At 37.7% G+C, this 19,963-nt stretch overlaps 1 protein-coding gene across 1 annotated transcript in view; it reads left to right on the forward strand.

Annotated features, from left to right (window-relative positions):
• The window catches only part of LOC150081939 (filamin-A-like), a 385,277-nt gene that overhangs the window by 165,005 nt on the left and 200,309 nt on the right, over nt 1–19,963 (forward strand). Inside the window, exon 6 of the mRNA XM_090378994.1 lies at nt 6,226–6,429. Coding sequence (XP_090235120.1) covers nt 6,226–6,429 — 204 coding nt within the window. The remainder of the gene's footprint in view (nt 1–6,225; nt 6,430–19,963) is intronic.

Below are 19,963 nucleotides of genomic sequence, written 5' to 3' on the forward strand. Positions count from 1 at the left end.
GGGGTGAAATGGGAGCATTTTTTTTTTTTTTTTTTTTGGCTGATGCTATATAAGCTTGCTTTCTTGCATCATGTGCCTTTGATAATACTATTGATGATCATGATCAGGTAGCTGATAAACTGAATGAGTATTTTGCATCTACATTCACACATGAGAAGTTATTCAATGAGGGGAGTGCCAGACGTTTATCAAATGTTAACAGGGAGCTAAGTGATTTTGTAATAACTGAGAGCAAAGTGGAGGAGAAATTGTTGAAGTTAAACATAATGAAGGCACCTGGGGTGGATGGGATCTATCCAGTTATATTAAAGGAGGCAGCAAAGGAAGTAAGCAAACCCTTAGCCATAATTATGAGAGCTTCCTTGATCTCAGAGGAGGTCCCCATGGACTGGAGGTGTGCAAATGTATCACCAATTCACAAAGGAGGTTCAAAAGGTGACACAAGTAACTAACAGACCTGTTAGTTTAACTTGTGTTCTGGGGAAAATAATGGAATGACTGGTTAAAGAAACATTGCAGAATCATCTAGACAAGACTGCAGTAATAGTTAAGACACAACATGGGTTTATCAAAGGGAGGTCTTGTCTGACCAATTTGATTGCTTACTATGATGTGGTCACAAAGGAACTGAATGCCAAAAATAATTTTGATATCATATACCTGGATTTCAGGAAAGCTTTTGATACTGTTGCACATGGAAGACTTCTGTACAAATTGGAGAGGTATGGCATCAAGGGTAAGCTGCTACAATGGATAAAGAGATGGTTGAGTGGGAGACAACAGAGAGTGGTAATCAATGAACACTGCTCTTCATGGACAAATGTTATTAGTGGAGTTCCCCAGGGTTCGATGTTGGGCCCATTCTTGTTTTGTATATTTATCAATGATATTGATGAAGGTATATCAGGTTGAATGTCCAAGTTTGCAGGTGATACAAAGGTTGGCAGGGTTGTAAACGACAGTAGTGACAGTATGCTACTCTAACTGGATCTAGATAAGTTGGGAAAATGGGCTGAGAAGTGGCAATTGGAGTTTAACATTGACAAATGCAAAGTACTGCATATGGGTAGCAATAACTGAAGAGAAGAGTACCAACTGGGCGGTACTACACTCAGGGAAGTGGAAAGGGAAAAAGACCTTGGGGTAATTGCAAATATGAAGTTCGCTGAGCATTGCAGATGGGCTGCAAGGGCAGGTCATGGAGTCTTGTCAATGATATATAGGAATTTTGCTAGCAGGGACAGGGAGGTGATAATCCCGTTATACAAGGCAGTGGTGAGGCCACACCTAGAGTACTGTGTATAGGTCTGGAGGCCTCATTTTAGGAAGGATGTAGAGTTGTTAGAACAAGTAGAAAGAAGGACAAGATTGGTGAGGGGAACAAAGGGGGTGCTCTTACCAAGAAAGACTTAAGTTCTGCAAATTGCAGCATCTGGAAAGTAGGCACCTCTGAAGTTATCTGATTGAGGTGTATAAAGCCTTGAAAGGGTTGAGTAAGCTGAATGTTGATGGGATTCTTCGTCTTGCTAAGACTAAGAACCCGAGGGGGCACAGTTTCAAATTGAGGAAAGATAGTTGTAGAATAGATGTGCGGAAATTTGCCTTTAGCCAGCGGCTAGTTGATTGGTGGAACAGGCTTCTGACTTTTGTTGTGGAAGCTAATAGCCTAAATAAATTTAAGGCTGAGCTGTACAGGCATTTGGAATGAATGGAGGGATGAAATGGGAGGGTTTTTTTTTTGCTTTCTTGCATTGTATGCCTCCACTAATGCAAATGCTAAAGAAATAAAACTATGTTATACCATGATTTTTGGATTCAAATATACAGTTGGACAGAGGCAACTCATTGTTGTACCCATTTCTTCCCAGACACTGAAAATGACTCCTTTGCTGTATTTCAGTCTTCTATCTTCTGTTAATAGTGTAAGCTAAAACAACTGTTAAATCTGCTGCTCTATAGCATCGATTTTATTATGTAATTTAACTGCATAAATTTCGAGAATACATTCCAGGTGATGAGCATAGTGGCTGCTTTTGAGGTGTATTGAAATATACACAAATGCTTGCAATTTACAAATTTTTATATATTTGCAAACTCCTTTTTAGTTGCAAAGTTGTTTAACTTCTGAATTAAAACATTTTATTTATTTAAAATTTTGCTAGTTAAAAGCTCTGACTAATGAGCAGAAGCAATGTCCACTGTATTAACGAGAATGCCATCTTCATAATCAATAACAATGGCTGGGATACATAAGAAATTGTTACAATATATGAATAAAAGTACTATAAAATGCATTCCCTCCAATATTTGGAATATTCTATTAATTTCTGGTAAAAAAATTGATGCTGCACTTGAATGTATTTGAAATCAATATGAAGTAAGCTGTGTAGGAACTATATTCTTTGCAGAGATATGCTTTTCCAATGGACTCTACAATTTCTTAATAGGTTTCTGCAATTATAGCATCTATTTCCCACTATTAAAACAAAAATGTTCATAAAAAAAAAAATTCATTTCTGAATCAAATTAGGACCATTGTATATAATAAAATATAATTTGTACCGTTATTTTAATAAGGTGTGTATACATATTATCTGTTGTTAACACCTCAAAGTCATATTGCCATTTGCTTTAATTTACTAGTTTTGTCATTATTTTACTTTAATAACTCCTTAATAGCTTTAATAACATTATTTTACTAACAGTAGATTATATTTTAAACAAATTAGTTAATGTGCACAGTAAATTACAATTGAGGCACATTAATATTTTTATTTCTTAAATTAATTGATTTTTTCTGCAATTAACAGACACAAAAAGTGAATACTTAATTATCTTGTCATTAATTACTAATTGATTCATCATCATCATCATCATCAGCCATTTTCAATCCACTGCAGGATGAAGGCCTCTCCAGCAACTTTCCAGCTCCTTCTGTTTTGAGCACTGGCCATCCATTTACTACACAAAAACTCACGAATTTCATCTATCCATCTCCGCCTTTGTCTTCCAGGATTTCTTCTAGCTCCTTTTGGGTACATTCTGTTATTTTTTTAGTCCATCTGTCATCATGTCTTCGAGCTATGTGTCCTGCCCAAGACCATTTTAGTTTTGATAAGAATGTCCTTTACTTGAGTTTGCTGCCTAATCCATGTGTTTCTATTCTTATCTAACAGTCTGATTCCCAATATAATTCGTTCCATTCTTCGCTGTGTAGTGCCCAAGTTTCACTTCCATAAGTCATGGTGGGGAGTATACATTGGTTCATTATTTTACGTTTCAGACAAACTGGGATATTGCTCTTCAGTATGTGACTATATTTCCTGAATGCTATCCATCCAAAATTTATTCTTCTCTTGACTTCCAGCCACTTATCATTATTACAGCTAATAACTTGTCCCAGATAAGTATATGACTCCACCTTTTCAATTACTGCTCCTTCAATCATTATTTTACTTTCTGTGGCATACTTGTTCATCATTACTTTTGTTTTAGCCATATTCATCTTTAGTCCTAAATCCTTACTAACTGTGCATAACTGATTAAGATTTTCCTCTAATTCTTTGGGATCGTGGCTTATGACCACAATGTCATCTGCAAATCGTAAATGGTTTAGGTACTCTCCGTTCACATTGACTCCTTTCTGCGACCAGTCTAATCTTCTGAAAGCTTCCTCAAGGGCAGCAGTAAACAGCTTCGGAGATATTGTGTCTCCTTGTCGAACTCCTTTCTCGATTTTAAATTTATTACTGTCTTTGTCTAGTCTAATAAAGGAGGTAGCACTCTCATATATTTTCTTCAAAATCATAATATATGGGGTATCTATGCCTTGTCTTTCCCGTGTCCGAAACATTGCCTTATACTGTATGGAGTCAAATGCCTTTTCATGATCCACAAATGCCAGGCATAATGGTGTTTTATATTCCTTTGCTTTCTCCATTAGCTGTGATATTACGTGAAGGTGATCCATAGTTGAGAATCCTGTCCTAAAGCCAGCTTGCTCTTTCGGTTGATTCTCATCAAGTATTCTTTCTAATCTGTTAGTAATGACCCTTGTGAACAACTTGTAGATGTGGGATAACAAGCTAATTGGTCTATAATTTCCAGTTTCTGATTTATCTCCTTTCTTATGCAGCAAAACTATGATTGCATTATTCCACTGCTTAGGCGTCACACCTTTTTGAATGCACTTTGTGAAGAGCCTTGCCAGTTTTTGTGTTATGTCTCTTCCTCACAATTTTAATAACTCTACAGTAACTTTATCTTCCCCCGGGGCTTTCTGATTCTTCATTTTCTTCAATGCATGTTCTACCTCATCAGGAAGAATATCGGGTATGTCGAATGTGTTGCTACTTTGCAATCCATCTTCCCCACTGCTGGTATAATTTCCTCTCTCCTTGTATAATTCTCTATAGTAGTCTTCTGCTATTTGAATTATGCCTTCTCTGCTGTTTATAAGTATGCCATCGCTATTCTTCAGTTTCAGTATCATTTGTCTTTCTGTATTACTGCTCATGGCTGCTGATTTAAATCCTCTGTTTTCCCTTAATGTTTGTTCTACTTTTCTTGTGATAAATCTTCTTATGTCCTCTCTGAGTCTCTTTCTAATGGCTTTGCATAACTCAGTATACTCAATTTTCTCCCTGTCAGTGTTTTTCTTGCTCTTCAGTTGTCGTCTTCAGTTCATCATGACAAGTGTTTCTTGACTAATTTTTTCTTCTTTGGATTTCTTTTTTCCTATAGGTTTCTTGGGCTTTATCACTTTCAGAAAGTTGTAGTATTCCTCATCGATATCTTGGTCCTGAGCAGTCTGCAGAAGCTCAAACGTGTTCTTAAGTTCCAGTACATACTGCTTTTTCTCCTCCTCTGTTATCTCAAAGACCTTTGTATTATTTACTCGAGTCAGTTTTTTCCTTTCCTTTCCTACATCTATATCAAGTGTACATCTTACCATTCTGTGATCACTTCCAACATTTACCTTATTCAGGATGGTAACATCATTCACAATATATCTTCTGTTAGTGAGGATGAAGTCGTCATTAGTTGTTAATCCATTTGGACTCTTCCATGTCCACTTTCTGTTCACCCTTTTCTTGAAAAAAGTGTTCATTACTGACAGTCCTTGAGATTCTGCAAATTCCACAAGTCTTTCACCTCTTTTATTGCTTTCACCAATTCCAAAATTTCCTATAGTTCCTCTTTCTGCACTGTTTTGCCTTTTTCCAACCTTAGCATTGAAGTCCCCCATAATAATAGTGTAGTGGGTTTTCTGCTCATCTAGAAGACTCTCAATTTCGGTGTACATTTCTTCAACCTCTTTATCATCATGGCTCGATGTTGGTGCATAAATCATTATAACCTTTACCTTGTACCTCTTAGAAATCTTGAGTATTAGTCTTGACACCCTTGGTTTAATTGATTAACTAATAATATATAAAGAATTGTTTTTGCTTCACTGCACATACCTCTTAATGTAATATTCATTCTGTGTTTTGTAATATTTTTTATATCAGCTGTGCATGAAATGCAACACAATTCAAACTCTATGATTTGGTGCCTCCGTAGCCAGGTGGGCAGGAGCAGCAGTGCTTAGCACACGCTTCTTGATTAGACCAGGGTTCGAGCCCGTGACCATCAAATACAGAGGATGTGGAAATATGGCCCCAGAGCAATATGGCCTTAGTTGCTAATGCTCCTAAAAACCAAATAACAACAACAACAGCTCTATGATTTAATAAATTAAACAAAACAGTCATATACTGTCAATCCTTCCTTATTTATACTTGGATTTTAATTACAATTGAAAATTTAAAAGTATTTTACATTTCTGTTGTAATTATTATAATAAGCAAATAGTAATAATTCACTACCCACTTAGCCTTACAAACTTGAGTTTTTATATTGATGTAAGGGATGTCAGTATGCTCCAATCATGAAGTTATATAACTGCATTTATGTTCCAATTTTGTACTTGAAGCACAACTGCAGTTAATTTCTTCAGAACAAATTAAAAAGAAATAATTTAATAATTTAATTTAATTTCTCCTATTGAATTTTGCAAAAATAAGGAAATGAATCTGGAAAACATCATTAAAATACACTATAACATTATGTTTGTAAGCATGGTGAATTTGTGATTAGAACTGATAAACATGATGTTTAGCTAATTTGTAAATACTACAAAATTTTTTTAACCAAATATTTTTAAATTTCTTTCTTAATTAGGTGTTTCATTTACTCCTCGAGAGAAAGGTGAGCACATTGTCAACGTGAAAAGGCTTGGAAAACATATTACAAACAGCCCTTTCAACATTAATGTTCTGGAGCACGAAATTGGAACTCCTTCAAAGGTCAGATTGTCAGGACAGGGTCTGAAAGAAGGGAAGACTCATGAGGAGAATGAAATTATTTTAGATACTAGTGATGCTGGTAAGTATGCAAGAAAAATGTGCCATAAATTTTGTAAGCTTCTCTCATTTTATTTTTTTTCTCCTCATTATACAATAGTAAGAGTATTTGCCGTGTAGTGCAAGGAAGCCATAGGCTTTTGCTGCACTAGCCAAAAAAAAATAGTAGATAAGAAAATACAAATTATGTGCTTCCCTCCTCACATAGGTAACTATCCAGTTGGCCTTTGAATTTATTCAAACTGTCAGCTTGTTCTAGCAATCAATGAATTGGTGGCTAAAAGAAAACTTCCTATAATCTAGTCTAAACCTCTTCTCCTGTAATTTGAATTTTTGGCCCCTAGTTATGGAATTCTTTATAACAGTGAAAATTCCACCTTCATTCATTTTACTAACCCCTCGCAGAGCATTATAAACCTCAATCAAGTCACCTCTGAGGTGCCTAGTTGCCAAGCTCTTTAGCCCAAATAATTGGAGTCTTTCCTTGTATGGTCACCCTTTTGTTGATCTCACCATGTAAGTTGCCCATCTTTGGAACCTTTCAAGAAGCTCAATGTCTTTTTTCAGATGAGGTCGCTGTACTTGAACGCAGTATTCCAAATGTGGTCTAACGATTGCTTTATACAGTGTGTTTATGACCTCCTTATCTCCACAGGATAATGTTTGATAAATCATCGATAGAACATTATGGGCTTTCCTGGCTGCCTGTTTAACTGCTCAGAAAACTTCATGTTTGCCCATATTATAACTCCAAGATCCCTTTCTTCCTCTCCTGATTTTATTTCAACCCCACCAAGTGCATAATTTATTTTGGGGTTGCTATTCCCCAAGTATAAGACTGTATTTTGCTGCATTAAAACATAGCTGCCAATTTTCTGATCATTCTTGCAGCCTATTCAAGTCATCCTAAAGGAGCGCTGTTTGGTACTGATCATTAATAACTCTACCAATCTTTATGTTGTCTGAAAATTTTGACATCAAACCGTCTATCCCTTCATCGATGTCATTTATGAAAATCAGAAACAACAGTGGTCCAAGAACCTATCCTTAGTGGGACCCTCCCTCCTGACATTACACCAATCTGACGAATATCCATTATCACAACCCTCTGCCTTCTGCCATGCAGCCACCTAGCACCTCATCACAGAACGTTTCCAGTAATCCCAACATGTTCCAGCTTATACAGTAACCTCTCATGACAGACTGAGTCAAATGCTTTTCTAAAATCCAAATAAACTGTGTTGAAATTATTTCCAACATCCAGCTCATCAGTAACAGTGTAAAAATAGTCTACTGAGTTAGTTAAACATAATTTTCTGGTGGCCTCCCTCAAAATTACAAGGTATGCGACATCAACTCCAGAAGCCTTACTTGCCTTTATGCTTGAATATAATTTCAAAATCACAAATTTCTTATGAATCTGCCTCACCTGCACAGTCTCTTCTCAGCCTGAAGGTCTTTTGTCAGTAAAGACAGATGCAAAATACCAATTCATTTCATTCATCTGCAGTGTCAGCTGGATTATCTAAGACTTTCCTACATCCAGTGCACAAGGGTCCGATCTAATTTGTTTTCTTCCTCATTGTATTACAAATCAACTTGTACCTGTTGTAGGCATCAGTACTTTTTGTCACTCTGTAACTATTCCATTCTGTCTTTTTCTGCTCTATTTGACTAGCCAGCTCCACATTAATCTATTTTGGCATCCTCCTCCTGCAATATTTTCTTAATGGTATGTATGCATTTATGGTTTTTGTGATTTTGGCTGTAAAGTATTCCATAATTCAAATGTTTTCACCCTCAATCTGTATTCGCTGAATTAATAGATGCCATATAGTGCTACTGCAACATCTTTCTTCATCTTCCAATTGATGATCGCGTAATCACTAACTGACATGGTTCCTGTACTTTAAACCTTGTGATGCTATCTGATTTGTGAGTAAGGATGAGGTCAAGAATATTCTCACCCCTAGTATTTTCTCTAGCATGCTGGTATAAATAATAATCATTTAGTTTATTTTAAAAAAAAATTTCACACAATGAGTTTCCCTTCCCACTTATTCCAATCAATTAGGGGCAGATTGAAGTCTCCCGTAATAAGAAAATTTTGTGCTTGCTTGCCCAGTCCATCTGCATGTAAAGACTCTTATCATACTCTTCAATGTCTTCTGGTCAGTAGATTAGTCTCACTCTCATTATACCTTTGCTTCCGACTAACTCACACCACACAGATTCTATGCTGGTAGATGTAATTTCAGACTTAGCAAAAGCTCATTTTTGCACTCAAGCTGCTTTTGATAAGAAGCATGGCCCAACCAACCCTTCCATCTTCTCTAACTTTCCTAAATAAAATCAAAAATCAAACAAATTGAAATTTTGGAAATTTTATTTTTATAAAATTTCCAAAATTTTGCACCTTTACCTAGAAATAATAGCCCTAGGAAGGTGAAACTTCACAGGAACTTTAATCATTTTCTATGTGCTTTCCATGTTTAGTAACACATTCTCCCATCTATGGTTCAGTTGTTTAATGCCTTGATCATAGAAGTTCACACATTTTGCCTGAAACCACGATTCCACTTCATTGATGACTTCCTGAGATGAATCAAAGTGATGCCCATGCAATGGTTACTTCATTTTTTGAAACAAGAAGAAGTCTGATGGTACTAGGTCAGGGTGGGTTTGGGTTTTTTTTTTTTTAGGAGCATTAGCAACTAAGGCCATATTGCTCCGGGATTTGCGGTGGTCATTCCCTGACCTTTCTGCATCCTCTGTATTTGGTGGTGACGGGCTCGAACCCCGGTCTAAATCAAGAAGTGTGTGCTACGCACTGCTGCTCCTTCCCACCTGGCTACGGAGGCCAGGTGGGAATGTCATGACCGGAGGCTAGGTCAGGAGAATAGGGTGAGTTCACTCTAAAAAAGTTCTCAACATCTGCATTACACAAATCCAACAGTTCGCGAGAACACTGCATTCAACATTGCTTCTGCAAAAGCATCAGCAATCATGGAACCTATCGTGCGGAGACCTTTGACATGTGCAGATAGTCACGTAAAATGCTGCGGGCAGACCCATATCTAATTCCCATTGCATTTGCGATGAATGAGTTGTCACACATCTGTCACTGAGCACCAGCTGTTCAACCTTTTCAACCATCTCACTGTCTGTGGATGTTGATGGCCTTCCTTCCCTTGGCTTGTCAAAGACACTTGTATGACCGCACTGCAATTCCCATTTCCACTTTTTTACAGTGTCATAGGATGGACAATTCTGCCCATACACAGCTTTCATTATTTCGTCAATTTCCTGAGCTTTCTTGCCCTGCAAATGGAGGAAATTGATCACTGCTCAATACTCCACAAACAAATATTTTTGAACAAATATTTGGCCTCCCCATGGGATTAGGAATTTCTGCCCCCTTATCAGAGATTTACTTAGCAACCATAGAAAACCAAGTACTACAACCTAACCCTTCAGAGATTAAACTTTATATGCGCTATGCAGACGACATACTCCTAATAGGAGACAGAACCACAATTGATAATCTCTTTATTAAATTTAACTCAATACATGACAGATTAAAATACACACTTGAAACAGAAATTGACAACAAAATCAATTTCCTTAACCTTATAATATACAAAACTGGCACCAAACTGGGAACCAAGATTTACAGAAAAAATACACACACACAGGGAAATATTTACATTTTGAATCACATCACCCTCTTAGTACAAAAAAGCTGTCCTTTATAATCAAATTCACAACACTATAAAATACAGTTCTTCGCAGGACAATTTATCTGCTGAACTACAATATCTCACAAAAATGTTCACGACCAGAAAATATCTGTCTCAATTAATCCAACACACAATTTCTGTTGCTAAGAATAATGTTAATAGCTTATCCAAACACAACACAAAAGGGAACACGCGCATTATTATTCCCTATCACAGTAGTCTCGCTAGACAGTTCTGCCAAGTGTTTGCAGGCACTGACATCACACTTATATTTTCTTCATACAATAAATTAGGGTCATTATTTAATACATACAAAGAAACACACAAATACCCAATAAATGACATGAATAATATTGTATATCTAATCAAGCGGCTGCTACATCGGAAGCACTACTACAAAGTACGGTTCCACAAAAACTTCCAACACACGAGCTTACTGTCATTATAACAGCTTCAGGACTGGCCAATCCAGTACTGAACTCACTCAACACGTACATCTCACAACCACACCCCTTTAGTTTATTCGGTCATCACAATTGTAAAATTAAAATCTAGTTACAAAATCTTTCAACACAAAGCCCTTATTATAGAATGGTGCCGCCGTCATACCAAACCAGATGTCATAAATACGAAACTACCCTCCAACCTCTCCCCGGTCTGGAATCTCACACACCTAAGATTCCCACATGTTACAAAGAGCATCATGGGAACATGAAAACACATGTTCCCATGATGAAGACAATGAGAAGAAAACACACGTTTTCTTCTCATTTTAGTATTGCCAACTGATGACGTTTAACGAAAGTCACTGATTTATGACTTTTGGCTTCACCGGTCTCATATTTTAAAATTTTTAAATTAATGCTTCAATGACAACCAAGGACAAAGGTGTGCACTTCTACTTCCTTGAGCATATTTTAATTTCATTTTTAATTCCGTGTTGATACAAATATCACAACTCTAACTCATTCTAAATTTCAAATTATTCAAACCGATTAAGTCTCAAAATTATTGTTCCATCCTACTTCATGTAACATAGCAGGTTATCTAAGGTGAGTACCGTTCATTAAGCATTAGCATTAGTAGAGGCATTTGATGCAAGAAAGCAAGCTTATGCAGCATCAGCCAAAAAAAAAAAAAAAAAAACCCACTTCCACTTCACCCCTCTGTTCGTTCAAAATACCTGTCCAGCTGAGCCTTAAACCTATTTAGGCTATCAACCTCCACGACAAGGGATGGAAGTCTGTTCCACCAACCAACCACCCGCTGGCTAAAGGCAAATTTCCGCACGTCTATCCTACATCTGTCTTTCCTCAATTTGAATTTATGCCCTCTCAGGTGATTATTCTGAGCTAGAGGAAGAATCCCATCAGCATTGAGCATGCTCAAACCATTCAAGGCTTCATACACCTCTATCAGATCACCTCATGGGTGCCTAGTCTCCAGACACTGTAATTTGCAAAACTTAAGCCTTTCTTCGTAAGAGCACCCCTTTGTTCCATTCACTAATCTTGTTGCCCTTCTCTGTACTCATTCCAACAGCTCTACATCCTTCTTGAAATGAGCCCTCCAGACCTGTATACAGTACTCTAGGTGTGGCCTGACCATTGCCTTATACAAGGGAATAATCACCTCCTTATCCCTGCTGGAAAAATTCCTGTATATCATTGACAATACTCCATGAGCTACTCTTGCAGCCCGTCTGGAAGAGTAGCTCATGGAGTATTCATATCTGCCTGCACAACCACCCCCAAGTCCCTTTCATTCTCTACCACTGTCAGTGTAGTACCACAGAGTTGATACATTGCTCTGGGGTTGCTGTTTCCTATGTGTAGTACTTTACATTTGTCAATGTTAAACTTCATTTGCCACCTCTCAGCCCATCTGCTCAACCTTTCCAGATCCTGTTGCAGCAGTATAGTGTCAGTAGTGTCCTTGACAACCCTGCCTACCTTTGTATCGTCTGCAAACTTGGACATTAAACTTGATATACCATCATCAATATCATTTATAAATACAGAAAACAATAATGGACCTGATACTGAGCCCTGAGGGACTCCACTAATAACATTAGTCCACGATGAGCAGTGTCCATTGATTACCATTCTCTGTCTTCTCCCCCTCAACCACCCCTTTATCCATAGCAGCAATTTGCCTCCAATGTCACACTGCTCCAATTTGTGTAGCAGTCTTCCATGTGCAACAGTATCAAAAGCCTTTCTAAGATCCAAGTATATAATATCAAAGCTATTCCCTGCATTCAGTTCTTTTGTGACTGCATCATAGTATCCAATCAAGTTGGTCAGGCAAGACTTCCCCTTAACAAAACCATGCTGTGTCCGAGCTATAACTGAAGTCTTGTCTAGATGATCCTGCAGTGCTTCTTTAACCAGTGCCTCCATTAATTTTCCTGGAACAGAAGTTAAACTCACAGGTCTATAATTACTTGTGTCAGCCTTTGATCCTCCTTTGTGAATTGGGGTCACATTTGCACATCTCCAGTCTATGGGTACCTCCCCCTGAGTCCAAAGAAGCTCTCATAATTATGGTTAAGGGTTTGCTTACTTCCTTTGCTGCCTCCTTTAATATAACTGGATAGATCCCATCCACCCCGGGTGCCTTTCTTGTGTTTATCTTCAACAACCTCTCCTCCACCTTACTCTCAGTTATTTCAAGATTCTGTAGCTTACTGCCAGAGTTGAATACACCTCTGGCATTCCCCTCGCTGAATAACTCCTCATGTGTGAATGTCGATGCAAAATATTCATTTAGTTTGTTAGCTACCTGAGCAGGATCATCAACAGTTGACCCATCAATATCAAGTGGACCAATCTGATTCATCCCCTTCCTTCTAGAGTTTACATAAGTAAAGAACTCTTTGCTGTTTTTCTTTGCATCCCTTGCCAAGGATTTCTCGTAATCTGCCTTCGCCTGCCTAACCTCCTTCGTAACTTGGTTGCATATCAACTTGTATCTATCATAGGCTTCTGTGTCATGTGTTAATTTGTAAGTATCCCATGCATTTTTCTTCTCTGCCATATGCCTCATTAGTTCATCTGACATCCATTTTGGCCTAAACCTTGAACAATATTTCTTAGTTGGTATGTAAAGCCTAGTAGCTTCCAAGATAAGTTCTTTGAATGCTTCCCATTTTGAATTTGCTGTTGGTAACATCATCAGTTGGTCCCACTGTATAGAATTTAAATACTGTCTCAGTCCATCGTAGTCGCCTTTACGGAAGCAATAACCCTTCCCTTTACCCCTAATGGTAGTTACCTCTTGGAGTAAATCCCACTTCAGCACACTGTGATCACTGCCACCTAGTGGTTCATTTATCTGCAGATTCTTAATGCATGAAGAATCACTGCTGATAATCAAATCAAGAGTATTACTCCCTCTAGTTGCCTCCCGAACATGCTGATGTAGAAAACAATCATCCAATAAATCCCCAAAAGCCCTGCTAGTGTGTGAGTGACCAGCCCCCAAATTCCAGTCAATATCTGGGAAATTAAAATCTCCCATTATAAGACTCTCTGATTTACTGGCCCACTGTATTTCCCTGTACAGTTTCTTATTATACTCATCAGAGTCATTAGGCCTATAGCACACTCCTACTCTCAATTTTGATCTCCCAATGCTTATGTCACACCAAACTGACTCAACACTGCACTGTCCAGCGATGTCGACTGGCTTCACTTCCTTGGTTTTTATGTGTTTCTTCACTAATAGCATAACCCCTCCTCCCTTCCTATTCAGTCTATCCTTTCTGTAGACGTTGTACTCCCCAAATTCCAGTTCTGCACCCCTTATATCTGTGTGACACCACGTCTCTGATATCCCAACAATATCTGCCTTTGATGTTTTGAGCAATACCTCAAATTCATCAAATTCATTTACTAAACTCCTAGCATTGGTGTACACGCAAGTATACCTGCACCTGTTTCTATTCTTAGCTACCCTAACATGTGTTTACTTGTACCGCAATGGCTCCCAGCAGTCTCTGAAATATCATGCATCTTGTTTTTCAGGCTTCTGCTCATTCTAATAGAAGCAGTGCAAGAATCTCTTTCACCTCTGCCAGTGGCTACTGTTAATCTATTGGTCTTTGTCTCCCCCCAAGCTAGCAATTTTCCGACCCACCTAACACTGCCTCGATAGCATCAGCAAATATTCTTGCACCCTTTCTATTTAAGTGTACCCCATCCCTGTAGAAGCAATCTCTCCTGTTAACAAGTACAGTCCAGGCTGAAAAAAATTCTACCCCTTGAGCCTTGCACAATCTTTCCAGGGCCGAATTTATCGACAAGGCTCTCATCATATACTCTCTCCTATCGTGTCTGGGCAGAATTGCAGACACTCTCAAATTCAACCCTAATTCTTGGCTTTTGTTCAACAGTGACCTGTACTTGTTAAGTAATTCTGCCGGTCTCCTACTCTTAATATCATTAGTGCCAACGTGTACAACTATATCACCTTTTGTGCCCTTAAAAGATGATATTCGCTCTACAACGTCATCAACCTTTGCCCCTGGCAGACATACCCTGGTCCTGTTTGCTATTCGAACTTTGAGTCTATTTCAAATCGGTACATTAAGAAATTCTATAACTTATCTAATTGTCAAACCTTAAGTTATCCTTAATGATACTGGCAAAAATCCTTGCACCACTTTTGTTCAAATGAATACTATCTCTACAAAATAGATTCATTCTACCTACAAGTGTAGGCCACAGTGATAAAAATTCCCTTCCCCAGAGTCTTGCAGATTACCCCACGTCTTAAGTTAATCCACGAGGCTATCAGTCCATGATACCACCATTTCAGCTGAATTGGTGGCAGAGAACAATGATGATATCCAGCCTAGGTGTGCCACGGTCCTGAGCTGGATATCATCATTCTTCTCTTTCTTGGTGATTCCCTTCTACTTCTTGGTGATTCCCTTCTACTTCTGTTATTTGGTTTTTAGGAGCATTAGCAACTAAGGCCATATTGCTCCACTCTCTCTCTCTCTCTCAGGGAACTTGGAAATTTTTTTTAGCTAGTGTAGCATAAGCCCCGGGCTTCCTTGCACTACCTGGCTAGTAATAATAATAATAATAATAATCGTGGAGTTATTCAAACTCCTGGATGAGAGTTTTATTGTTTTTATCTCCTGGAAATCCAGAGCTTTTCATTCAATGAAACAAACAATCTGATTAAGAAACAATGCAATTTCCCAGTACAATATAGTAACCCCCACATGACTTTATCCATCTCTGCTCAAAAAGTAAACAACAATGAAAACTTCTCTGTTTTGTGATTTTGTTGAAGCCCATTCCTGTTGTTTTGTTGAAGTTGCCCAAGCCCATTCCTGGGGTTATGGGCTTGGGCAACTTTAAAATAGAATAAAGGAAATAAATTTTAAGTTGTAGAGATGCACTATGAACTGTTTTTGCCATGTGCTAAATTAGCTCGGCACGGTACTGATTCTCTATATTCCCTCAGAGCTGATACAGCAGTTACTGCCACAGCTCTACATCAGTGGTTCTCAAAGTGGGTGCTACTTACTCTTTATAGGGGTGCTGTGACGTCGAATTTAGCATCGGCTTACATCATAGCCTTTGCTACAAAAGGTCATTGATTGTTATGAACTGTGTAAATTACAAGTTGTCATGAAATAATTGCTGACTGCATCGCAGCGTTTACGTACATACACCTACATATATAGAACAGCCAAGTCGAGCCGTCCATCGCATACACTGTATTTGAAACAGCATCACCTTACAAAATATTCTGCCAGTGCCCATTGCACCCGGTGCTGGAGGTGCCGGGAGTTTTTCATAATGGATATAGGGTATCTTCATATTGAAAAGTTTGAGAACCACTGCTCTACATGAATAGAAAGGCTTGGGTTTTATTACTGTTGAATGGAAGAATTTTGTAGAAGCCCAAAGGAAACTTAATTTTTCATCTTGCATTTGTTAGATTAACTTGATCATACTGTACCAACTAATTTACAAACAGGATATATTGACTTTCGGGAGTGTAATAAAAGGAAGACATGTAAAGGTTGCCTGGATCCCTGTGTCTATATTCATTGCTATGAGTGGCAGCAGTGAAATTTCATCCAGTCTCTCTATCCCTAGTTAGGTACTGCTCACAATTCGTGGCCTTAGAATAGGGTGACCAGATTTATAAAACAAAAAAACAGGACACTCATGGCAAGTTAACATTATTTTAATGTCATACTAGTTAAAACGATCCTCTTGTACTTGTTTCATGCCAACTAGCCATAACTGTTTAGCTTGATTAAAAGTAACATAACTTACATATTTATCACTGTCTTAGAGTCACATTAACGTTGTCAAAGTACCCAAATCTTTATTGAGCAGATGGTCCAAAATACACTACTAATGTCTTTGTCATATTTTTTAGATGGCTGAATTTCATTTCTTCCAAAAGGCTTGGCTGTTCCTTTATGAAATTGTAAAAGTCCATACAAGAAATGTCTTTAAAATGTGTTTTTGTTATTAATATTGCCTTTACAGTTTCAACGGACAACTGATTCCCTTTGTCAGTCCAAAATGCATTTATTAAAGAAAACACCCTCTCTAATGATGCATTTGTGCCCGGTATTCCTAACACAAAACTCACAGTGTATTATGCTCCCAAAACTAAAGTCTTAATTTTTCATTGTCTGAATTGTCTCAGTCCACCTCTCGCTAGTCGTCACACCACCACATTTCTTTCAGTGTTCAATCTTAGATTCACATATATTCTTCACATGATTTACTTCATTGAATAGCTCGTCTTCATCTATTACTTAGCATGTTGGTGCCAATTTTGGATATGTTTTGGAGACAATGTTGAACACACCAAGATGGAGGGATATTTAACAAAGCCCATTTAAAGTCACATAGCTCTTCCAAAGGCTTGGCCCAGTTTTCCACATATTCTTGGAAGTATCATAAAAATTGTTGCTAGTTTCAGTAAATTCAATGTCTGTGATGACACCATTCTCTGTCAGTTGGTTTTTGAGGTCCAGGACAGCAGATGTAAAAAAATGTTGCTCCTTTCTATTGAGCATTTGGGCGAAGGTAAAGAAAGCCAACACGAGAGCGACGAGAAAAGTCAGATAACTTACGCAGAAAATTAATTTACCGATACGACACTATAGCACTGCTTGCTTGGTAAACAGATGGTAAGTGTTATCGGTGTGGAGTAAAGGCATGGCAAACGATGTGCTGATTGGTGCACAAACACAACACAACACATGATAACATCGATTTAGTATCACTCAGAAGCACTAGCCGACCGGGCTAGCCGAGTGGGTAAAGTACCTGCCCGGCAACCCAAAGGTCGCGGGTTCGATTCCCGCCTCGGGCTTGGATCAAAGTACTGCAAAAACCTTGGGAGGTGCAATATGGCCACAGAAGCCGATGCGCCAACAACTACCAAATCAAAAAAAAAAAAAAAAAAAAAAATCAGAAGCACTAATGGTAACTTGCCCTAATGAACACTTTCCATAATGGTTGAAAAAGGTCAGGTTACCTCCACTTAAATCCCATGGGAGCTTGAACCCCTCCCAAAATGGAGGTGGGGTAACATAACCTTTTTTTTTTAGAATCATGTGGACTAGTGCATAAATTGTTTATTAACAAAATATTAATTTTTTATTACTGTACTTTTATTTTTAAAGATACTCGTGCGGATACACATGTACATAACGTCAATCAACACCTCAATAGCTATTCACTATATATATATATATATATAAAGAATCTTTCTTTTCCTATTATTTCCTAACCTAATGTTTAAGGTTAGGTCACAAAATGTAAGGAAAAAAATATAAAGAAACCTTTTCCTTTTTTTTTCGTAACCAAACCTAAATCAACAATATAGTAAAAACACTCATTAACTCCAAAAATCTGCTTTTAAGAATGAGAAAAAACCATAATGAAGAACATAAAAATGAACAGAAAGAAACTTTTATTAATTTAGTTTTCCTCAAAAAATCAACCAATGTTTTATTTTCCTTACAGATTTCTTCCATCTTTAAAAGATTCATCGCTACTATTACCTGCTTACTGTTCATCACAAAACTATTATGCACCGTTCTTTACTCATAAATACACATTATAATGCCAACCAATGACTACACAGTAGCTTGTCATCTGTTGCGCCCACCATCAATCAATTCATCGTTTGCCATGCATACCTGTCAATTCTTCTCGATTTCAGATCCAGGCCGATAACACCTACCATCTGTTTACTGAGGGAGCAGCGCTAGAGTCCGGTGTTAGGAAACTAATTTTCAGCGTAAGTTATCCAACGTTTCTCGTCATTCTCGTGTTGGCTTTCTTTACCTTAGCTAGTATTTGTTCTGTCAGGGCAATCAGTTCTTGTGCCACAAATGTTCTCTCGTTTAATCGTTTTAATAGTGTTATTACACATTTTAAATTGGCTGTGAATGAACTTGAACCAGAGAAGGGACTGTGGATTATTAAAAAGATGACTTAAGAGTTTGGTGCTTTTATCTTGTGATAGAAAATATGACTTCAGACCATCAAACATTTCGATCATTCTTTCCACTGCAGGTAGCATGGAAAGCTATCTCGTCCTCACACTTCCTAAAAGTTGCAGAAGGATTTCAGTGCCTCAGCTCTAATAGTGAAAACATGAAAATGTTGAAACACTTTGTTAATAATTGATTCCACATCAATTGGCAACATATTTGCACTTGTTTGCAAAGCATTATGCACAATATGTGCAGCACAGCCTACTCCCAAGATGTCATTTTTGTGTTCTTGCTTAACTTATGAAGTCATTATTCTTCCCTTTTCTCGCAGTACCATTAAAGTTGGTATTCCAGTTGTCACCACAAAATGCTATTATCTTGTTGGTTAATATATATTTCTCTAATATGGACAGAATGTGATCCACTGATATCTCAGATGTTTCTCCTATGAGATTTTGGAATTCCAACAATTTCACCTGTATTCCTTTCATAGGTATAAAATACCTCACCAAAACTGGGACCAACTACAGGCTTGAGTGATTTAATTAATCTATCATAACAGATACATATTTTGCCTCATGTAAGTCACTTATCACTTCACGAAATGCAAAAGCAGCCAGTACATTCACAACTATACTTTATACTTTCACATTTTGTTCTTGCACATGTGAATCTTTTTGAGAATAAGTTTCATAGATATGCAATCCACTGATCTAAATGAATGATGCTTGATACTGTGGAAAGTTAGTGCTTGATACTATGGAAAGTTAGCAATCCTTTTTATGCAGCGAGACATTTCCATTCACCATTTACATCTTGTTGTTTTGTCACGAAAGAGGTTAGCTTATGGCTTGCACATTTTGCTGCAACTGCTTTTTTGTGCTTCTTTTTAGCAGTGTGCTGTGTAATATCTGAATAACCACCATTCAGCTCGACAAACAATGCATAAAGCTTTACCGATAACATTATGACTTTCAGTTAGGAAAGGGAATTCTTGTTTAAACCTGTCCATGAAACTACACTTTCACTTAGGCATTTCACAACGTATTGTCAACAAATCGAATTTATAATTAATTACTAGACCCTTCAAACAATGTTACAGAGTTTGCATCACCACCAACACATCAATACTTTGAAAAACACCAAAGAAAATAGTAGAATTCATTTGCACATGTCTATCGTGGTGGTCATGCTACACACAAAAGTCAGCTCTCATATTCTTGACTCTTGTGTGTGGAAGAAAGAAATGAAAAATGGGGCACTTTTTTTAAAAAAGGGACATTTGGCATCCTGTTTAAATTTTTTCGGAACATTGGGATCAG

This window comes from Mastigoproctus giganteus, chromosome 8 (genome assembly GCF_048544385.1).
Source record: "Mastigoproctus giganteus isolate SK-2022 chromosome 8, ASM4854438v1, whole genome shotgun sequence".
NCBI classification, from domain to species: Eukaryota; Metazoa; Arthropoda; class Arachnida; order Uropygi; family Thelyphonidae; genus Mastigoproctus; species Mastigoproctus giganteus.